At 32.8% G+C, this 17,126-nt stretch overlaps 2 protein-coding genes and 2 long non-coding RNA genes across 5 annotated transcripts; 1 reads left to right on the top strand and 3 right to left on the bottom strand.

Annotated features, from left to right (window-relative positions):
• On the bottom strand, nucleotides 1-1,422 carry LOC113784140 (uncharacterized). Of its 2 annotated transcripts, XR_012162785.1 has the most exons (5): nucleotides 1,215-1,422; nucleotides 944-1,018; nucleotides 788-831; nucleotides 630-696; nucleotides 1-256 (listed from the first exon to the last, which is right to left on the bottom strand). It is a non-coding gene; the product is annotated as an uncharacterized lncRNA (long non-coding RNA). The 2 variants fall into 2 exon arrangements; XR_012162784.1 differs by lacking the exon at nucleotides 944-1,018 and having other exon boundaries at nucleotides 1,215-1,419.
• A 6,941-nt stretch (nucleotides 1,423-8,363) lies between these two features.
• Nucleotides 8,364-11,175, top strand: LOC113784143 (uncharacterized). Its single transcript, XR_003470159.2, has 3 exons — nucleotides 8,364-8,408; nucleotides 9,571-9,645; nucleotides 10,877-11,175. It is a non-coding gene; the product is annotated as an uncharacterized lncRNA (long non-coding RNA).
• A 2,859-nt stretch (nucleotides 11,176-14,034) lies between these two features.
• LOC140920038 (zinc finger BED domain-containing protein DAYSLEEPER-like) lies at nucleotides 14,035-14,556 on the bottom strand. Its single transcript, XM_073367348.1, has one exon. The coding sequence runs from the start codon at nucleotides 14,554-14,556 to the stop codon at nucleotides 14,035-14,037; it is 522 nt and encodes a 173-aa protein (XP_073223449.1).
• Nucleotides 14,557-14,914: 358 nt separating this feature from the next.
• LOC105852860 (zinc finger BED domain-containing protein RICESLEEPER 2-like) lies at nucleotides 14,915-16,078 on the bottom strand. The gene is made up of 2 exons (XM_012719626.1): nucleotides 15,385-16,078; nucleotides 14,915-15,270 (listed from the first exon to the last, which is right to left on the bottom strand). The coding sequence occupies exons 1-2, from the start codon at nucleotides 16,076-16,078 to the stop codon at nucleotides 14,915-14,917; spliced, it is 1,050 nt and encodes a 349-aa protein (XP_012575080.1).
• Nucleotides 16,079-17,126: the final 1,048 nt, after the last annotated feature.

Raw genomic sequence — 17,126 nt, 5'->3', positions numbered from 1 at the left:
TTTTTTTTTTGGGTCAAATTCAATTTAATTATTCCAAGACCAAACGTGTTTCTTCTTATACGTCAATGGTTTTGTGGGTGTTGAGTGGTAATCGGTGACACTGTGATGTGCGGTCATGGCTATGTAGGAGTCAATTGAAAAAAACTAACCCAACAGCAGAAAGCAGAGAAAATATATGGTTGCAGGTGCCTACAACATTGGTAGTTCAGGCAAACTCGATCAGTAGCTTAACGTTGATTTCATTCGTCATTGTTTCCTGTCATGAAATATGAAAATTAATAAAGGGAAATAGAAAAAATTGTGAAGAGGTAGTTAAAATTTTCTATTATCATATTCCAGCTTCACAATTAGAAAGCATACATTTGGCGCAACCATGCTTTTAAGAGGCATAGTTAAATCCTCCAGGATAATCAATAGTCTGTTGAATATGATTTACGGTTTCAGAAGCACTTGATGGCAATTGGTTCCCATTCTTAATTATCAGGTTTGTCTCATTTCTAAATATTATTTAAAGGGCTCACCACTTTTTCAATTTCGATTTGTGATCTTAGTGCTTGCTTGCTTCACAAAAATAAATGCAGTGGGACTAATTTTATATTAACACAAATGCTTGTTAAGAGAAAAAGAACCTTAAGCATTCATCATCCTCAACAAGTGCATGATCTGAAGGAAGACCAATCATACTTGGCATACCACCTGCATAAAAACACCCATCTCAACAAAATCATAACTAACCTATCATCAGAGCTACACTAGTCCACCGAAAAACTCGTAGTTCAAACTATACCTTTCCTCAATTGCAATGAATCAAAACAGGGGTAAGGGAATTTCCTACAAATAAAACAAAGACATATCAACTCCCAATTTATTTGAAAAAAAAGCTAACAAAACCATAAAATTGAATCAATAATCCACATGAAAATCATGTAATGACCTCATTTACCTCAAATAATCCATGAATTAACCATAAACCCTAAATCCTAAAGAGGCAAATAAGTGGAGCCACAATGATGGAGACCTAATTAAGCAACATGTACGAACGGGTGATTCACAAACCCAAAATCAGGTAATATATATTTGTGGTATAATAATAGTTGAAAAACTAAAATCTTTGAACAAAAGAGACGGATCAAGCACAATAGTAAAACAAGAAATCACCATAGAAAAGAAATCCTTTAATTAACTAAAGTACAGTGGAAAGAGGAGAAACTCACAAATCTTGTGGCATAGTAACTAGAACAGAGCGCGCGCAATTAATCAAGAGTGAATTATGGCGATTGAATGGAGGAGTGGAGGGTTTAGATGAAACCCTAACGCACAGATGGTTGATACAGAGACGCACAAAGAGAATGAATAAAGCCGCACAAAGAGAATGAATAAAGCCGCACAAAGAGAATGAATAAAGCCGCACAAAGAGAATGAATAAAGCCGCACAAAGAGAATGAATAAAGCCGCACAAAGAGAATGAATAAAGCCGCACAAAGAGAATGAATAAAGCCGCACAAAGAGAATGAATAAAGCCGCACAAAGAGAATGAATAAAGCCGCACAAAGAGAATGAATAAAGCCGCACAAAGAGAATGAATAAAGCCGCACAAAGAGAATGAATAAAGCCGCACAAAGAGAATGAATAAAGCCGCACGAGGTGCTTGAAATAGTCGTGAGTGGAGCAAGTGGAGGTTGAAGGGTTAAGATGAGGTTTTAAGGATCGAAGACAGTGAACGATTGAAGGTTTAAGATGTATGTTAAAGACGAAGGTTGAACCGATCTACGCAAGGTTGAAGACGGTGAAGGATTGGGAGGTTTACCTGTTTAGAGAAAATCTAGGGTTTTCGTGAAATAAGAGAAAATGAGTTTAAGTAGAAGAAATAGTTAGTTGTTAATTAGACTATAGAGAAAGCTTCTTCAATATATGAATATACCACAATAGTTTGTAAATGTAGCATAAAACAATTTACAAAAAACCGTGTTGTAATATATAGTACGTACAGATATGAACCATTCTTAAGTAACCTAAACTTTTTAGCATATAACAGCAACAAAAATTAAAAATGTTGCCTTTTCTATCCTATGAGAACGGTTTTTTGACTACCAAAAAAATAGGGTTGTCTTAGGTATAAAATGTTGTAGTGTATTAATTAATTTTAAAGTTAAATAAACTAAATTATTTGAAACTTAAAAATTATTAAATTAGAATAAGAAAACAAATTAGTTTAAGGGCATATTTGTCCTTTAAAAATAATATCATTTCTCTCTCTTTTCTTATATCAAATAATACAACACATACTTTTTACATCTTTTTCTTTTTTCACATTATTTCCCACTTTTTTTTCTCTCATATAGTATATTTAGATGAGAAGTTTTTCTGAAATAATGTAATTTTCTTCAAAAATTCAAAACCTTCAATGTAGTTTATAGAATGTTCAAAATAAAGAGATTTTATGCAAATATTTTGTCAAAACTAAATTTAGCGAATTTCAAATACGATATATAATCTAAAAAATTCAAAATCCTTCTCTACTTTAAGAAATATGAATGATGATCCATATTATTTTTTCAAGTTTATAATTTTAACCATTATATAAAAATTGTTCAATTTAAAAGTCCAATTCATTTATGTAAACAACACAATTTAGAAATGAAATGAATTTAATTGAAATATTTAAATTGTCTATAATTCTTAAAATTTCTAACTATCTCATCCAAACCTACTCTTAAGTTGGACGAACTTCTGTTTATATTTGTTGTTTAAAAAATATTAAAAAAACTACTATTTAAAAAAAATGCAAATGTTGATACTTGTTGTTTATACTTGTTGTTCGATAACCTTTATTCAACTTCAACCTTCCCGGATCATTACAACGCATTCTAGACGTGTTAGTGGGGACAAACTCTTTTATGGTAAAATGCAAATGTTGATCGTTACATTCGTACTTATTATAACTAATAACTTTAAAAGAACTATGAAAATAAAATCATAAAAATTGACATGAAATTTTCCTGCGGAATTTCCTAAGGATAAAACACTCATAAACTTTGCTGCGGAATTTCCTGCGGAATTTGCGATGGAATTTGCTTCGGAAACATGCCGCAGATAAATCATATGGAAAAAGATGAACTTTGCTGCGGAAAGGTGGTCGTATGTACATCCGCAGCAAAAGAAAAAGTTACCTGCGGTTTTACCTGCGGAACATGATACCGTAGGAAAAGTCTTAAGATAATTGTGAACCGCAGGAAAATCCTCACGTATTACTGGCGGATTTTATTCCGTAGGAAATTCCGCAGGTAAAAAGCAAATTTCTTGTAGTGTTTATACAATTTGCATCCTTTAGTCTCTGGAATGATCATCTTACTAAATGAATGTCTTGCAATTTGGTTTCATGAATATACTAAGTTGGACCCAACGTTCATCAACAATCATTTTAGTGAACTAAGAAATTAATGGAAAATGATTAATTATAGTGGAAAGCCTCATTGTATTACTTTCAACAAAAATATGAACGAACCAAGGCTTATCAATGGCTGAGTTGATTGTAAAATGAATTTGGTCTTATAAGAGATCATCTGGCTTTTATAAGGTATTTTGAAAATAACCTATCTAATTTTGACCTTTTAATCGGGGCAAGCTTTACAACTTATCATAGCCTTACAACTTGCCAACAAATTCAACCACTTATACCACATTCAATTTCTTTTGATGTAATAGTTTTTGTACAGATTATAACTTCAAACAAATTGGTATGTTCCAAATTATAATATTTAAGCTTGTAAAATGCCTTAATATTATTTTGTTGGTATGTATAAGACTAATTAAACATTTTATTACATATTTTACTACAAGAAAAACTGTTATTACCTACGGCAGATTTTATCTTTACCCACAAAATATCCATAGGTAACGTAAAATTACACACAGATTATCCACGGGTACGGGTTCGTAGCTAAATTGCTTGTAGGAATATATTTACCGACGGACAAACAGTAAGACACACTTATTTAAGGATTGTCCGTGGGTAATATGACTCACCGAGTTTCCAGGGTAAAGTTACTCATAGATTTTTTATGGATAAAATAGTAGATACTTACGGACGGAAAAGTCGCAAATAACATTTCTCACGGACCATCTCTGACAAAGTTTACTATTTTATATTTGATATTGATAATTTTATCCATGAAATGTTTGTGGGTAATCAAAAAATGATTTTAATTCTATTTTTGTTTTTTTATAGTTTGCTATATTTTTTTAATATATGTTTAAAATAAATTGTAAGCATATTAAAACATCATTGTCAAAACAAAGTAAAATTTTATGTAAATTGTGTTTTCAAAATACACATTATGACTTCCATAAGTCTCAAAATAAGGACAACTTACACTACCATGATTCTCAAAATAAGCATATTGTCACTGCCATAAGTTTCAAAATACACATAACGACACTATCTAAGAATATATATAGATAATGCCTACAAGTCTAAGCAAAATATATAGTCATAACTACTATTCAAAACTGACATTGAAATCAATATTACTTCTCGCCGTCATCATTGCTAGACTCATCCTCGTCATAATATGGATAACGACGACGACGGGATGACTCGACCTGTATAGAAGCAACACTTTTTGCCAATGTTGCTAGCTGCATCTATAGCTCTGTAGTGCGCTGCTCTGTTTGTTGAACTTCCTCTTGTCGACGTTGCTCTTCTTTCCTTAGCTCCTCTTGTGCCTTTCATGCCTCGTGTGCTGCCGCTTTTGCTCGCTCTTCAAATATTGCTATCTTGCAGCTATCTCGTTAGAGTGTTGAGACAAGACATTGGCGCAACCTCTAGATGGACGAGAATCTGATACTAGACTTGCGACACCTGGTCTATAAAGCGAGGATCTATCTCCAGCACCATGGATCCTCCCTTTATTCTTCCCCCCGACCCACATGTCTAAGCGAGCTTCTGCATTAACCACTTGCCTACAACTACTAAATGTTTCCCCACCTTTGGAGGCTTGTTCCAACATAACTTGAAATGTTTCCTACTTAAATATAAAATAATGTAACATAATCAAATTACTTTTACAAGAAATACAAATAAAAGAATGAATGAATGATTTAATATTTCTTACATATGTTTCTCTTTATCTTTCATCAACCCAAGAGTTGTCCTTTTTCTTAGTGTGAGTTTTTAAAAAGACCTCATCCAATATGGGTTCTCTACCTAACTCTTCAGCCTTACAAAAAATAAACAACAACAGAACCGTGAATAAAATGAGAGCCATATTTCACCAGCAAAGAAAAACAACAAAATATTTTAGCAAAATAACTCTATGGATTTTGAAACAGCAACACAACAAAACAATAAAAATAGAAAATAGTAGACATGTCCTTGCGCCAAACATTAAAAGGTTATACAGTGAAGACTTTGACATAGAAAGCGTACCATCTGAATGGTATGTTCAACAATGGATATAGATCCACCAGTATGGACATCTCATCCTTTAGAGGAAGCACGACTTTTCTTAGCTCGATTTGATATCTCCTTATACGACGGATCCATCCATATCTTCTCAAGATCATTCCAAACAGTTTCTCGCATCCAAGTTGGACACTTGCGATTCTTTCTCGCGTGCATTAACATATTAGAAAGACGTATTGATCCTTTTGTATTGAAGATATTCTTAATCTGAAAATTGTGTTCAAGCAACAACAACAACAACAATAATAATAATAATAATAATAATAATAATAATAATAATAATAATAATAATAATAATAATAATAATAATAATAATAATAATAATAATAATAATTAATTGCCAAGTTGTCTAAGTGTGAATTTTGGTTAGAGGAAGTGAGTTTCCTAGGACATGTAATTTCAAAAGGTGGAATAGTCGTTGATCCTGCCAAGGTGGAGAGTGTATTAGAATGGAAAGCACCTAAGTCAGTAACTGAGATTAGAAGTTTCCTAAGATTGGCAGGTTATTATCGTAGGTTCATAGATGGATTATCCAAGTTGGCCTTACCTTTAACTAAGTTGACCCGAAAAGGGGAATTGTTCGTGTGGGATACCCATTGCGAGAATAGTTTCCAAGAGCTTAAGAAACGATTGACCTCTGCACTGATCTTAGTATTACCTGACTTGAGTGAACCCTTTGTAGTATATTGTGATGCGTGTGGTTCCGGATTAGGTGGAGTACTTATGCAGGATGGGAAGGTGGTAGCATATGCTTCTAGGCAACTGAAGATTCATGAGAGGAACTACCCTACCCATGACATAGAACTAGCAGTAGTTGTCTTTGTACTTAAGATATGGAGACATTATTTATATGGATCTAGATTTGAGGTTCTTAGTGACCATAAGAGCCTTAAGTATCTTTTTGACCAGAAGAAGTTGAACATGAGACAACATAGGTGGATGGAATTTCTTAAAGGTTTTGATTTTGAGCTTAATTATCACCCTAGAAAGGCCAATGTAGTGGTTGATGCCTTGAGTAGGAAGACTTTGAGTGTGTCCGCTTTAATGGTTAAGCATAGTGAGTTGTTGGAACAATTTAGAGACCTTAGTTTAGTTTGTGAAGTAACACCAGAAAGCATTAAATTGGGAATGTTGAAGGTAACTAGTGGACTATTAGAAGAGATTGAAAAGAATCAGAAATTGGATTTATACCTTTTGGGTAAGTTACAGTACACTGACCAAGGGAGAGAACCTGATTTTAAAATAGGTGTGGATGGAATTTTGAGATTTAAGGGGAGAATTTGTGTTCCCGATGTAGAGGAGTTAAGAAAAATGATCTTAGAGGAATGACATAGGAGTCGTCTAAGTATTCACCCTGGAGCCACAAAGATGTATAAGGACCTCAAGAAGATATTTTGGTGGCCTAAAATGAAAAAAGATGTTGTTGAGTTTGTGTATGCTTGTTTGATCTGTCAAAAGTCTAAGGTAGAGCACCAAAAACCTTCAGGTTTGATGCAACCTTTGAGTATTCCCGAATGGAAGTGGGATAGCATCTCTATGGACTTTGTTGTAGGCTTACCTCGAACTCCAAAAAGGTGTGATAGTATTTGGGTTATTGTGGATAAATTAACTAAATCTGCTCACTTTATTCCGATAAACATAACTTACTCTATGGAAAGGTTAGCTGAAATATACATAAAGGAAATTGTGAAGTTGCATGGAATTCCATCAAGTATAGTCTCAGACAGAGACCCTAGGTTTACCTCTAAGTTTTGGCAAGGTTTACAAAGCGCTTTAGGTGCGAACCTTAGGATGAGTTCAGCCTACCACCCACAAACAGATGGTCAGACTGAGCAAATCAATCAATCCCTAGAAGACTTGTTGAGAGCTTGTGTTTTGGAACAAAATGGAAGTTGGGATAACTTTTTGCCACTTATAGAGTTTACCTATAACAATAGTTTCCACTCTAGCATTGGAATGGCCCCTTTTAAGGCATTGTATGGGAGAAGGTGTAGGACTCCTTTGTGTTGGATTGAGACGGGTGATAACCTTGTGTTAGGACTTGAGATTTTTCAACAAACTACTGATAAAGTAAAAATGATTCAGGAAAAGATAAGAGTATCTCAGAGTAGGCAAAAGAGTACCATGATAAAAGAAGGAAAAACCTCGAATTTCAAGAAGGTGATCATGTATTTCTAGGAGTTACTCCCACAACTGGGGTTGGTCGAGCATTAAAAATGCGAAAGCTTACCCCTCGGTTTATAGAACCTTACCAAATTCTTAAACGTGTTGGTAACGTAGCATATCAGATCGCGTTGCCTTCGTCAATTTCTAATCTTAATAGTGTCTTTCATGTGTCTCAACTTCGCAAGTACATTTTCGATCCCTCACACGTGATTGAGTCAGACAAGGTCCAAAGTGCTACATGGGAAGTCGAAAGCCAGATGCGCGATTCTTATCCAAAACTGTTTCTGTCAGGTAAATTTCGAGGACGAAATTTTCTTCAACAAGGGGAGAAATGTAACGCCCCAATTTTCTCATTACCTTATTTTAATAGTATAATGATACACTACTATTATTATATGAGTGTTAATATGTGTTCTAATTTCTTTAGGTGTGTATGTGTGTTTGCCTTAGTAATTGATTTAAATCATTAATATTAACTATATTTAACTTACAAAAATAAATATAATATATATATATATATATAAAATAATACAAGGAGTGAATTTGTGTTTTTATACTAATTGTTACCTTTAGCTATAATAATAATAATAATAATAATAATAATAATAATAATAATAATAATAATAATAATAATAATAATAATAATAATAATAATAATAATAATAATAATAATAATTAGGCTAATACTAGGTATATATATAGAGAGTAGCGCTAGTTCTCACATTAGGAATCAGGGAGTAGCACGGAGCCGCCTTTCATCACCAACCAAAAGCATAAGGTATTCTTCCTCTTTGTACCTTGATCAAAATATGTAGTAGCGATAGGCAGGCAGAACTTTTAGTGCTAATCTGAACATTCCCTTTTAATTATAATAACAATTTCCTTCCATTTGAACTATATTCCTGAAGCAATGTTTTCACAAATTTAGCAGCGATAGCAAACAGCAATTGGATTTTTGTAATATTTTATCATGTATTCAAGCCTAAGCATGATTGTGAATATTGTATTTTCATCGCCTTGACACATCTTAACCGACTAATGCATTGCTCAATAATTTCCTTAATCAATGAGTTACCGTCCTTTCCATATTTTATTTGATAATTTAGGTTCGTAATTAAAATAAAATACAAACTATATTTTATTTATTAGTTATATTATTTTGAATACCAATTATTTATAGAAGTAGGAGAAATGTGTCGGTATTATTTATTTTCTTCTATAAAGTGAGTTTCTTATTTCCTTTGCATGTATGAGGCATTAGCTGCTTTAAGTTCTCCCTCTCTCTCTCTTTCATGTTTCTCTATTTTTACTAGGTGCATTGCTTTAACTTCTTATTTACATCATAGTCTTATACATCCTTCATAAATGGTTAGTATCATGTAATGTAAACTGAAAAGGTTGTCGTGTGAATTTGTCTCTTCTCCTCTAGATAATGGTGATATGATACTTCCAATTTTAATTTGTTTTCACTGATTATTTAGTAGGGTCGTAACATTCAGTGTGAGAAACAAGTTTTATATTTCTGTCGTATTTGAATTGAATAAATTTATGCTTATTTAGTTTAAAGTTCATTACTCCTCCCTTGAAATTTGAATAGCATCTATTATCTATTATTTATATAGAAGCCAAATAAATGGTACATTCACATAGAATGCCAAAGAGTGCAATGTGTATGCATCGGTAGCAATTTCTCTATCCCCTCTGCTTTAGTTTGTTTTCCTCACATTCTCATTTATTTATTACATCTTTCTGTGGGTTGTAGAACAAATAGTAGATAATTTACTTTTTTAGATAACTTATTTATTTATTTTATTAATTATTTGTTCATTTGCTTATTTAATTATTTATCATTTTTTTAACTTATTTATTTATTTATTCATTTATTTATATTAAGTAATTTATTTGTATTTGGTGGTTGTGTGGCTATAATTCCCTCGCAGACTATTAGAGACGACGACCGACAAAGAAAAGACTCGTTAGCATATCAGATTCATTGGACGGAATTTTCAGTCAAGGTAAGGGGTGAGATAAGGTTCGATTTTATGAGTATAAAATAACATGAGATGAACGAGAATGCTGAAATTCTCAGATGTTCATTCGGGGCTTACTACGTAGAGTTGAGCCCTATTGAGTAATAATCATTAATTAATAAAATGTGAATGGTAATAGTGAGGACTAAAATATAATTTAGCAACCTATAGAATTGCCATGAATTTATTTATATCAAGATTGCATGTCGTCTGATTTTATGAATATTATGTTGATTGCTACTGTGTGAATGATATGTACTGGAGTGTTCTTACTACTTGAATGAAATTGTGATATTACTTGAATGTGCCACGTGTTTGATCTTTTATTTTGTGATTGATAAGACTGGATGATGCATTGTAAGTAGTGCAAACCAAAATATTGGATTTTATTGTGATTGACTGATATACATATATAATGGATGAATGTTGTGAAGTCAAACTGAAACTTATTGAGTTGTGATTTTGGAGTTAGAACTATCTTGTCATCATATAGGGAGGATCTGACAAACCTTACTACTTGAATGAAATTGTGATATTACTTGAATGTGCCACGTGTTTGATCTTTTATTTTGTGATTGATAAGACTGGATGATGCATTGTAAGTAGTGCAAACCAAAATATTGGATTTTATTGTGATTGACTGATATACATATATAATGATGAATGTTGTGAAGTCAAATTGAAATTTTTTGAGTTGCAATTTTGGAGTTAGAACCTTTTTGTCTTCGTATAGGGAGGGTTTGAGAAACCTAGTGATTCAGGGAAGTACAACTGAATGAGCCTGATCGTGGAGGGCTATTCCTAAGTGGATTAGTGGGTTATTCCCTAAGGTCGGGAGCTACCGTGCAACACAAGAGTACCCCGACCGTCGCGTATATATGTCTCGGGTTGAGTTGAGGGGATCTGTGAGGAATTGGCCATTCATGAATTGTTAGTCCACTCTTGTAGTGGCATAGTATCAGGCCTCCTAACCAAGTACTTCAGAGTATAATGATACCAAATGATGAAGTATAGTGTATAGGACATGCATAGCATTTCATCCTTGTGATTGTCTTATTGCGAATGAATTTGATAAACCGTCGATATTATACACTTGACTGCTTTTGAGGTTGTGATAATTTGATTGCTTGCGTGTTCTCCTTGTGTATTTTATACTGTTACATAATTTCGATACTCACCCCTCGTTGTTTGTGTTTGGCGTTTGCGATGGACGCAGACGAGTTGTAAGTTGCAGGTGATGACTAGTACCATCGGAGATGCGGAAGCCATCATATCTTGGAGACCCTTATTATATGCATTGTGTTGATGTTATTTTGAGCATTTTTTTATTTTGAGAATTCCTGCTCTTATAGTGACATCGGGTTGAGACTACATTTGCACTTAATTTAACACATAAATAGGTGTACTTCAAAAAGGATTTCGTTGTCTGATATTGTGATTTCAAGTTGTTAAGTTTGATGGAACCTTTGAATTTATTTGATGTGTTTGTGATTATGTGATACTCTTTACCTTAATAATAAATAAATATGTTTGAAAGTTTGTATATTTAGCTATTGGAAGAAGTTCATAGTTTTTTTTAAATAAAAAAAATAAATATACGAATTTTTTTTGGGTTTAGGGTGTCAAAGTATCCACACAATAGTTGAACTCATTAATTAGTATCCACACAATAGTTGAACTCATTAATTAGTATCCACACAATAGTTGAACTCATTAACAAGATATATAACTTAATCTTACACCAAAAAATTTCGAACCAGCGTTCCAAAGTTAATTTTGGGATTGCTCTCCATTTAGGATAGGGATCAACATATTGTGATGTAATGACTCAGGTGAGGGATCTCGAGGCCACCCTACACGGTAACCACCTGTAAACAATTTTTTGAAAAACATAAAATTTTAAAAAATAACTTGAAACGAACCCTATTCCTCATGTAGTAATGAAAAGTTAATCAGTATTAGTTACACACCCTCGACCATCCGGCCATATCATTTTTCTCCCATCAGGCGCAACCCCATGACTAGAATTGGAGCATTGTGACCCTTGAGTCTTATTACCAATAGCAACAGGTGTTGAAGGTGGTGGATTAGCTGAAATTGAAGTATGTCGTGAGACAACAGATGTTAATGTTTGTGACGGTGAATGATCAGCAATCAGGGAAATGTTGTCTTCTAGGACAAAACTCGGTGTGGGCATCATCACTATAATTGGTTCAGTACCATGCACCTTATTAGGTTGGAGTGGAAGCACTGCAGCTTGTTGGGTAGGATGCAAAACAAGTTGTTGGGTGGGATGCCGCACATAGTGTGAGGTTGGTGTAGTGGCATTGACATCTAGTGGCAATTGATCAATTGTTGGTTGTATCTGTCGAGCTGCTTGAGTTACCTTATGCAGTAAAATCATGCAATTTTTCTTGAAAGGAAGCTTGAGTCTAATCTTTTCTTTTGGAGTCATCTATAAAAAATAAGATGAATAAAAACAATTAGCACACACAATAGTAAACACAATTCAAGATGTATTCAAGATTATCAACTCTACAATATGCACACGCACAATTCAATATGTAAAACTAAGATATAAAAAGGTAGAATATGATGATTTAAACAAACAATCAACTACTATTTATACTTACTAAAAATTCAAACGTCAATTGAAGAATCTGTTGTAAAATAATGACCTCTATAGTCTAAAATATATGACAGTTTAAAACAAGATTGATATCATTTTAACAAAAGAACACTTTTATTAAACTCATGATCAATCACGGTCCCAAGGAGTTGATTCTAAGTGAAGGCTCACACTTACATCTATTGACTAATAACTTGTCTAGAATATACAGTAATGTTCTACGGATTAATCAAGATACATGCATGCCAAATTACTCGTTCAAACGATATTAATGAAAACAGAATATGTCTAGCATGCAATCAAGATTAAGCATACAATCATACAATGAAAATAAAGAGTAAGGGTTAGAGAATGGTGCACCGCAATTTTATACTGGTTCAGTCGTCAATCAGACGACCTACGTCCAGTCCCGAAATAGAACGATTTCGGCCTTTTTCCAATAGAATATTTCAGAGTGTTTTACAGATGTTCCAGCTCTCTCAGCCTATCAATCTTAAAACTCTCTCTCTCTCTATTCTATTTCGCAGCCACTGTATCCCAGAGTTTATCTCCAAACTCTTCCAAGATCACAGTAAAGTTTCTTCTTGATGAGCCCTCTCACCAAAGAAGATAACTACCAGTTTCACCACTGGATTTTACCACAGTTCTTTCTTTTCAAAACTTTGTTACAGAAAGTATAAAAGATGTACATAGTTTGTCTCAATCACTAGCAATGTATCTCACATAAGTAGATTGTTGTCCATTTGAGTGTTTGTGAGATCATTCTCTTTTTCTCTCAAGAAGTCTTTTTCAGCTCTCTTTTGATTATGAATAATCGTTGGTTTTGGATCTGAAAAAGTAATATCAAAAATGTTATCAAAGGTTCTTAAGAGTTTTGAGAAAAAGATTGAAAACTGTTTATATAGTTTCTAAAAAACAACTGATAAATCGATTTCCCAATCGATTCATTAATGTGATAAAGCAGACTTAATCGATTTTCCAATCGATTATCGAAAGTCTTGTTTTTCTTGAATCTTGAAACTACATAAACTAATCGATTACCTAATCGATTATTTAAATGCACTTTTCAGAAAACTATGTGTAGTTTATATATGAATCGATTGCATAATCGATGTCAGGTGTTTTGTTCCAACAACGAGATCAAAACAATCGATTACGTAGTCGATTCATTAAGTCACATAATCGATTCATTAAGTCACAATATTTTGATCAACAAAAGTTCAATTCGAACAAAAGTTCAATTCGAACAAAAGTTCTAAATATTCAAAGTTCAAACGAATTAAACAATCAAAACAGTAAAAAGTTCCAAATCATCAAAACAAAAAGGTTCTAAATAAGCATTTCCTAACGATCATCTTCATCTTCATCTTCAAGGTGGGAATTGGAAAGTGAAGTAACACCACTAATCAACAATTCACCTATATTAAAAAATAAAAGTTAAATATTAATATTTAACATGACAAATTTAAATCAAACAATGTAGAGAATAGAATACCTTCATCGTCAGACTCTATTTTATTGAGTAAAATAGCATTTTCAGTATTCACTTTAGAATTTGAATCACCTATCAATATCAACATAGTACAATATAAACAACAATAATTTAAGATATACAAAATTATTAGCTATTTCAAATATATTAAAATTTAAATGAAAAATTTAAAACAAATATCAGTCTTCTCAGCACTCCATAACCAACTTCTAGCACACATCAAGGCCTCTAAAGTAGTCCAATGAAGTCGGCTTCAATGAGGGCTTAAGATATGTCCGTCGGTATCGAATGCAGATTCAGAAGCTACAGTAGAAACAGAAATTGCCAATACATCATTTGCAATGGTTTGAAGTGTTAGATACTTAACTCCATTCAACTTCCACCACAACAAAATATCAAAATCAGGACTTCTTGGCAAAACTTCCTCCTCTAAATAAACATCCAACTCTATTTTGACAAATGAAGTTCTAGCTCTTTTTTTCCTTACATACAAATCATAGTCTTCTAAACCATCATCCTCAACATTACTAAAGTGGACATCCAACATTTGAGAATCACTACTAGAACCATTATTCATTTTCAATTGATATTCATAAAACAAATCATAACACAACTGTCGAATCGACTTAACTTGGTCATTAGCATCATTCCCATACAACTTAACGTAATAATATTCAAGCAACTTTATTTTGTATCGAGGATCCAAAACAGCAGCAACTCTCATTATTTCATGAACCACATTATTTTTCAAATTTCCCAACATATTCTCTGCCATTTTTTTTATCAATGCATCAGAGGATTTAATCCACTCATTTATTGCAATTTTGATCATACAAATCTTAGGAAAATATTGATTGGAAGTTGGATAATTAGTGCCAGAGAACACTTCAGTGATAGAATTGAACAATTTCAATTTGCCACAAATATCTTTTGCAAATTTCCAATGTAAACTTGTAGGCAAACAAGTGTATTGGGATTCACGTTGTCTTAATCAACTAAATACATCTTCATACAAAATGGCAACATCAAGCATCTTGTAAGTTGAATTCCATCTAGTCGAACAATCTAAAACCAAATTCTTGGTGCAAGAGATTCGTAATTGTTTGGCAGTCTCCTCAAACTTTCCCTTCCTTTTAGGTCTTTCCCTTCCTTTTAGGTGTTGCAGTCCAATATTCAACACTATTTCGAATCCTCTCCACTCCATCTTTCACAACTTCTAACCCATCTTTTACTATCAAATTAAGTATGTGTGCGCAACAATGCATGTGAAGTAAGGCATCATCCTTTAACAATGTATTCAATTGCAACTTATCCTTAATTTTTTCAATCATTGCATCATTAGTGCTACAATTATCTAAAGTGATAGTGGACAATTTTGTATCAATATTCCAATCCATCAAACATTCAACCAATGCATTACAAAGTCTTTCACTTGTATGAGGGGCAGGAACATAAATAAACCTAATATAAGAAGATTCACATTCAATGACTAATATAAATAATATTCAATCAAACTAATATTATAAGAAATTATAATTACCTCAAAATTTGACTTTGTAGATCCCAATTTTCATCAATGTAATGAGCAGTAACAGCCATATACCTTTTTTTTTTATTGCTCGCAGTCCACATGTCAGAATAATGGCCACTTTTTGTGGGAGAGTTTTTAACAACTTCAAAATTGTGGTTTTCTCAACTTCATACACTTTGAATATCTCTTTTTTTATAGTATTTCTACAAGGAACTTGAAATAATGGTTGGAGAGAGGCTGAGTATCTCCTAAAACCAATGTACTCCACTATTGAAATTGGATATTCATGCAAAATAATTGCATGTGCAAGCTCTTTCCTAGCATTTTCAGCATCATAAATTACAGTCCCCAACTCCTTTTTACCTTGCAAGACCTTAGCGGTAAGAAATGTTTGTCTGTTATTATGTCCAATGGTAGACAAATGTGGAGTACATATTTTCATATGTCCGCACAAGTGTGAGGTCCCGTCTCTTGCTCTCCCACCAAGCAATTTCTTGCAATAATTACATTTAGCTTTTTCTTTTCCATCAACTTTGACCTTTGTAAAATGATCCCATACAATACTTTTAAGTCTATTGTTACGATCTTCGGGTATTTCATCTGTCCTATTATCATTTGTCACATCATGTGGTGTTTGCACAGTTTCATTTAGTGTAGAAACATTAAGTAAAAGATTACAACTTTCATTCATAGTTGGTTGATGTGAAATTTCTTCTGAAGTAAGTTGACATGGTAGTGGTTGAGATGATGTGCCTTCAATTTCCATTTATATATTCTATAAAGTTGCACATAAAAACAAATTAAATTCATAAATAAGTTATACACTCACTCACACACACATATATTTCTTAAAAAATTAAACTATTACATTTTTACATTAGTTTTGGATAAACAAACATAACTTCGTAGTTTCCAATACGCAACTTCTATTTTTGTCATTGCGTGTTTTTGTTAATTTTTTATTTATTAATTCCAGTCTAGTGGTATTTATAGATGAGTAGATCAATAATATCTAGCCGGAGAAAACAAAGTTACTACAACTATTTTTTCCATCTTATGTTTTGGAGTATATATGTTGCTTAGATATTCATCAAATAAATAGACATTATTTTTATAGACATCCTATATTCTATTTGAATTAAGTTCAGAGTGGGAGAAGTTTAGTTTGTTCATGTTTTGGCTCCAAAAAGATAAGATTTTGATTAAGGGATTACTATAATTTAGTCTAGTTGGGTTACATTTTCATAAACAACAACAACAAAAATCATTGGAAATTTCAAGCTTGTATTCATTATCACGGGGCGCGTGGAGATCACTCAGGGTGTATAGTTTTTTGGTAGAATGATCATATTAGGTTGACATAGAGGGAACAAATGTCTTTATTTTGGATTGCATTTATTTTAAATTGGAAGATTGTATCTATACTAATATTGTCTGTTTGACATCTTATTTGAATGGGTTCCATGTACCATTTGTTGTTGTGTAAATGCTTTGGATTTATATTTGGAGAAACTTTTCCGCTGCTTGTAAATTATAATGACTCAATTATTTATCCAAAGGCATTTCCTTATTTATTTCTCTGTTTTAGTTTAATTTCTTTTGAAAAAAAAATATACCCTAAAAAAAAAAATACACCATCGCTTTGAAAAACGGGGTGTTACATTGTGGTATCAGAGCTTTGGTTTGGTTTTCTTTGGGGGCTGTGGAACCTTGGTTATAGATTGTAGGCCAATTGTAAGTTGGGAGTCGTTATCTGATCATGCGTCAGGGTAATTGGTCTGAGTTGTCAGATCAGGGATAGTTATTATGTGTTG

This window comes from Cicer arietinum, chromosome 4 (assembly GCF_000331145.2).
Source record: "Cicer arietinum cultivar CDC Frontier isolate Library 1 chromosome 4, Cicar.CDCFrontier_v2.0, whole genome shotgun sequence".
Taxonomy (NCBI): domain Eukaryota; kingdom Viridiplantae; phylum Streptophyta; class Magnoliopsida; order Fabales; family Fabaceae; genus Cicer; species Cicer arietinum.
The sequence above is the reverse complement of the archived record's forward strand: the minus strand, read 5'-3'. Positions and strand labels throughout refer to the sequence as shown.

Excerpts from the sequence above, each read along its gene's own strand:
- LOC105852860 (XM_012719626.1), bottom strand. The coding sequence starts at position 16,078 with ATGGAAATTGAAGGCACATCATCTCAACCACTACCATGTCAACTTACT. Across the intron at positions 15,271-15,384 it reads GCGAGCAATAAAAAAAAAAG|TCATTGAATGTGAATCTTCT; the intron begins GTATATGGCTGT and ends TATTTATATTAG.
- LOC140920038 (XM_073367348.1), bottom strand. The coding sequence starts at position 14,556 with ATGGCAGAGAATATGTTGGGAAATTTGAAAAATAATGTGGTTCATGAA.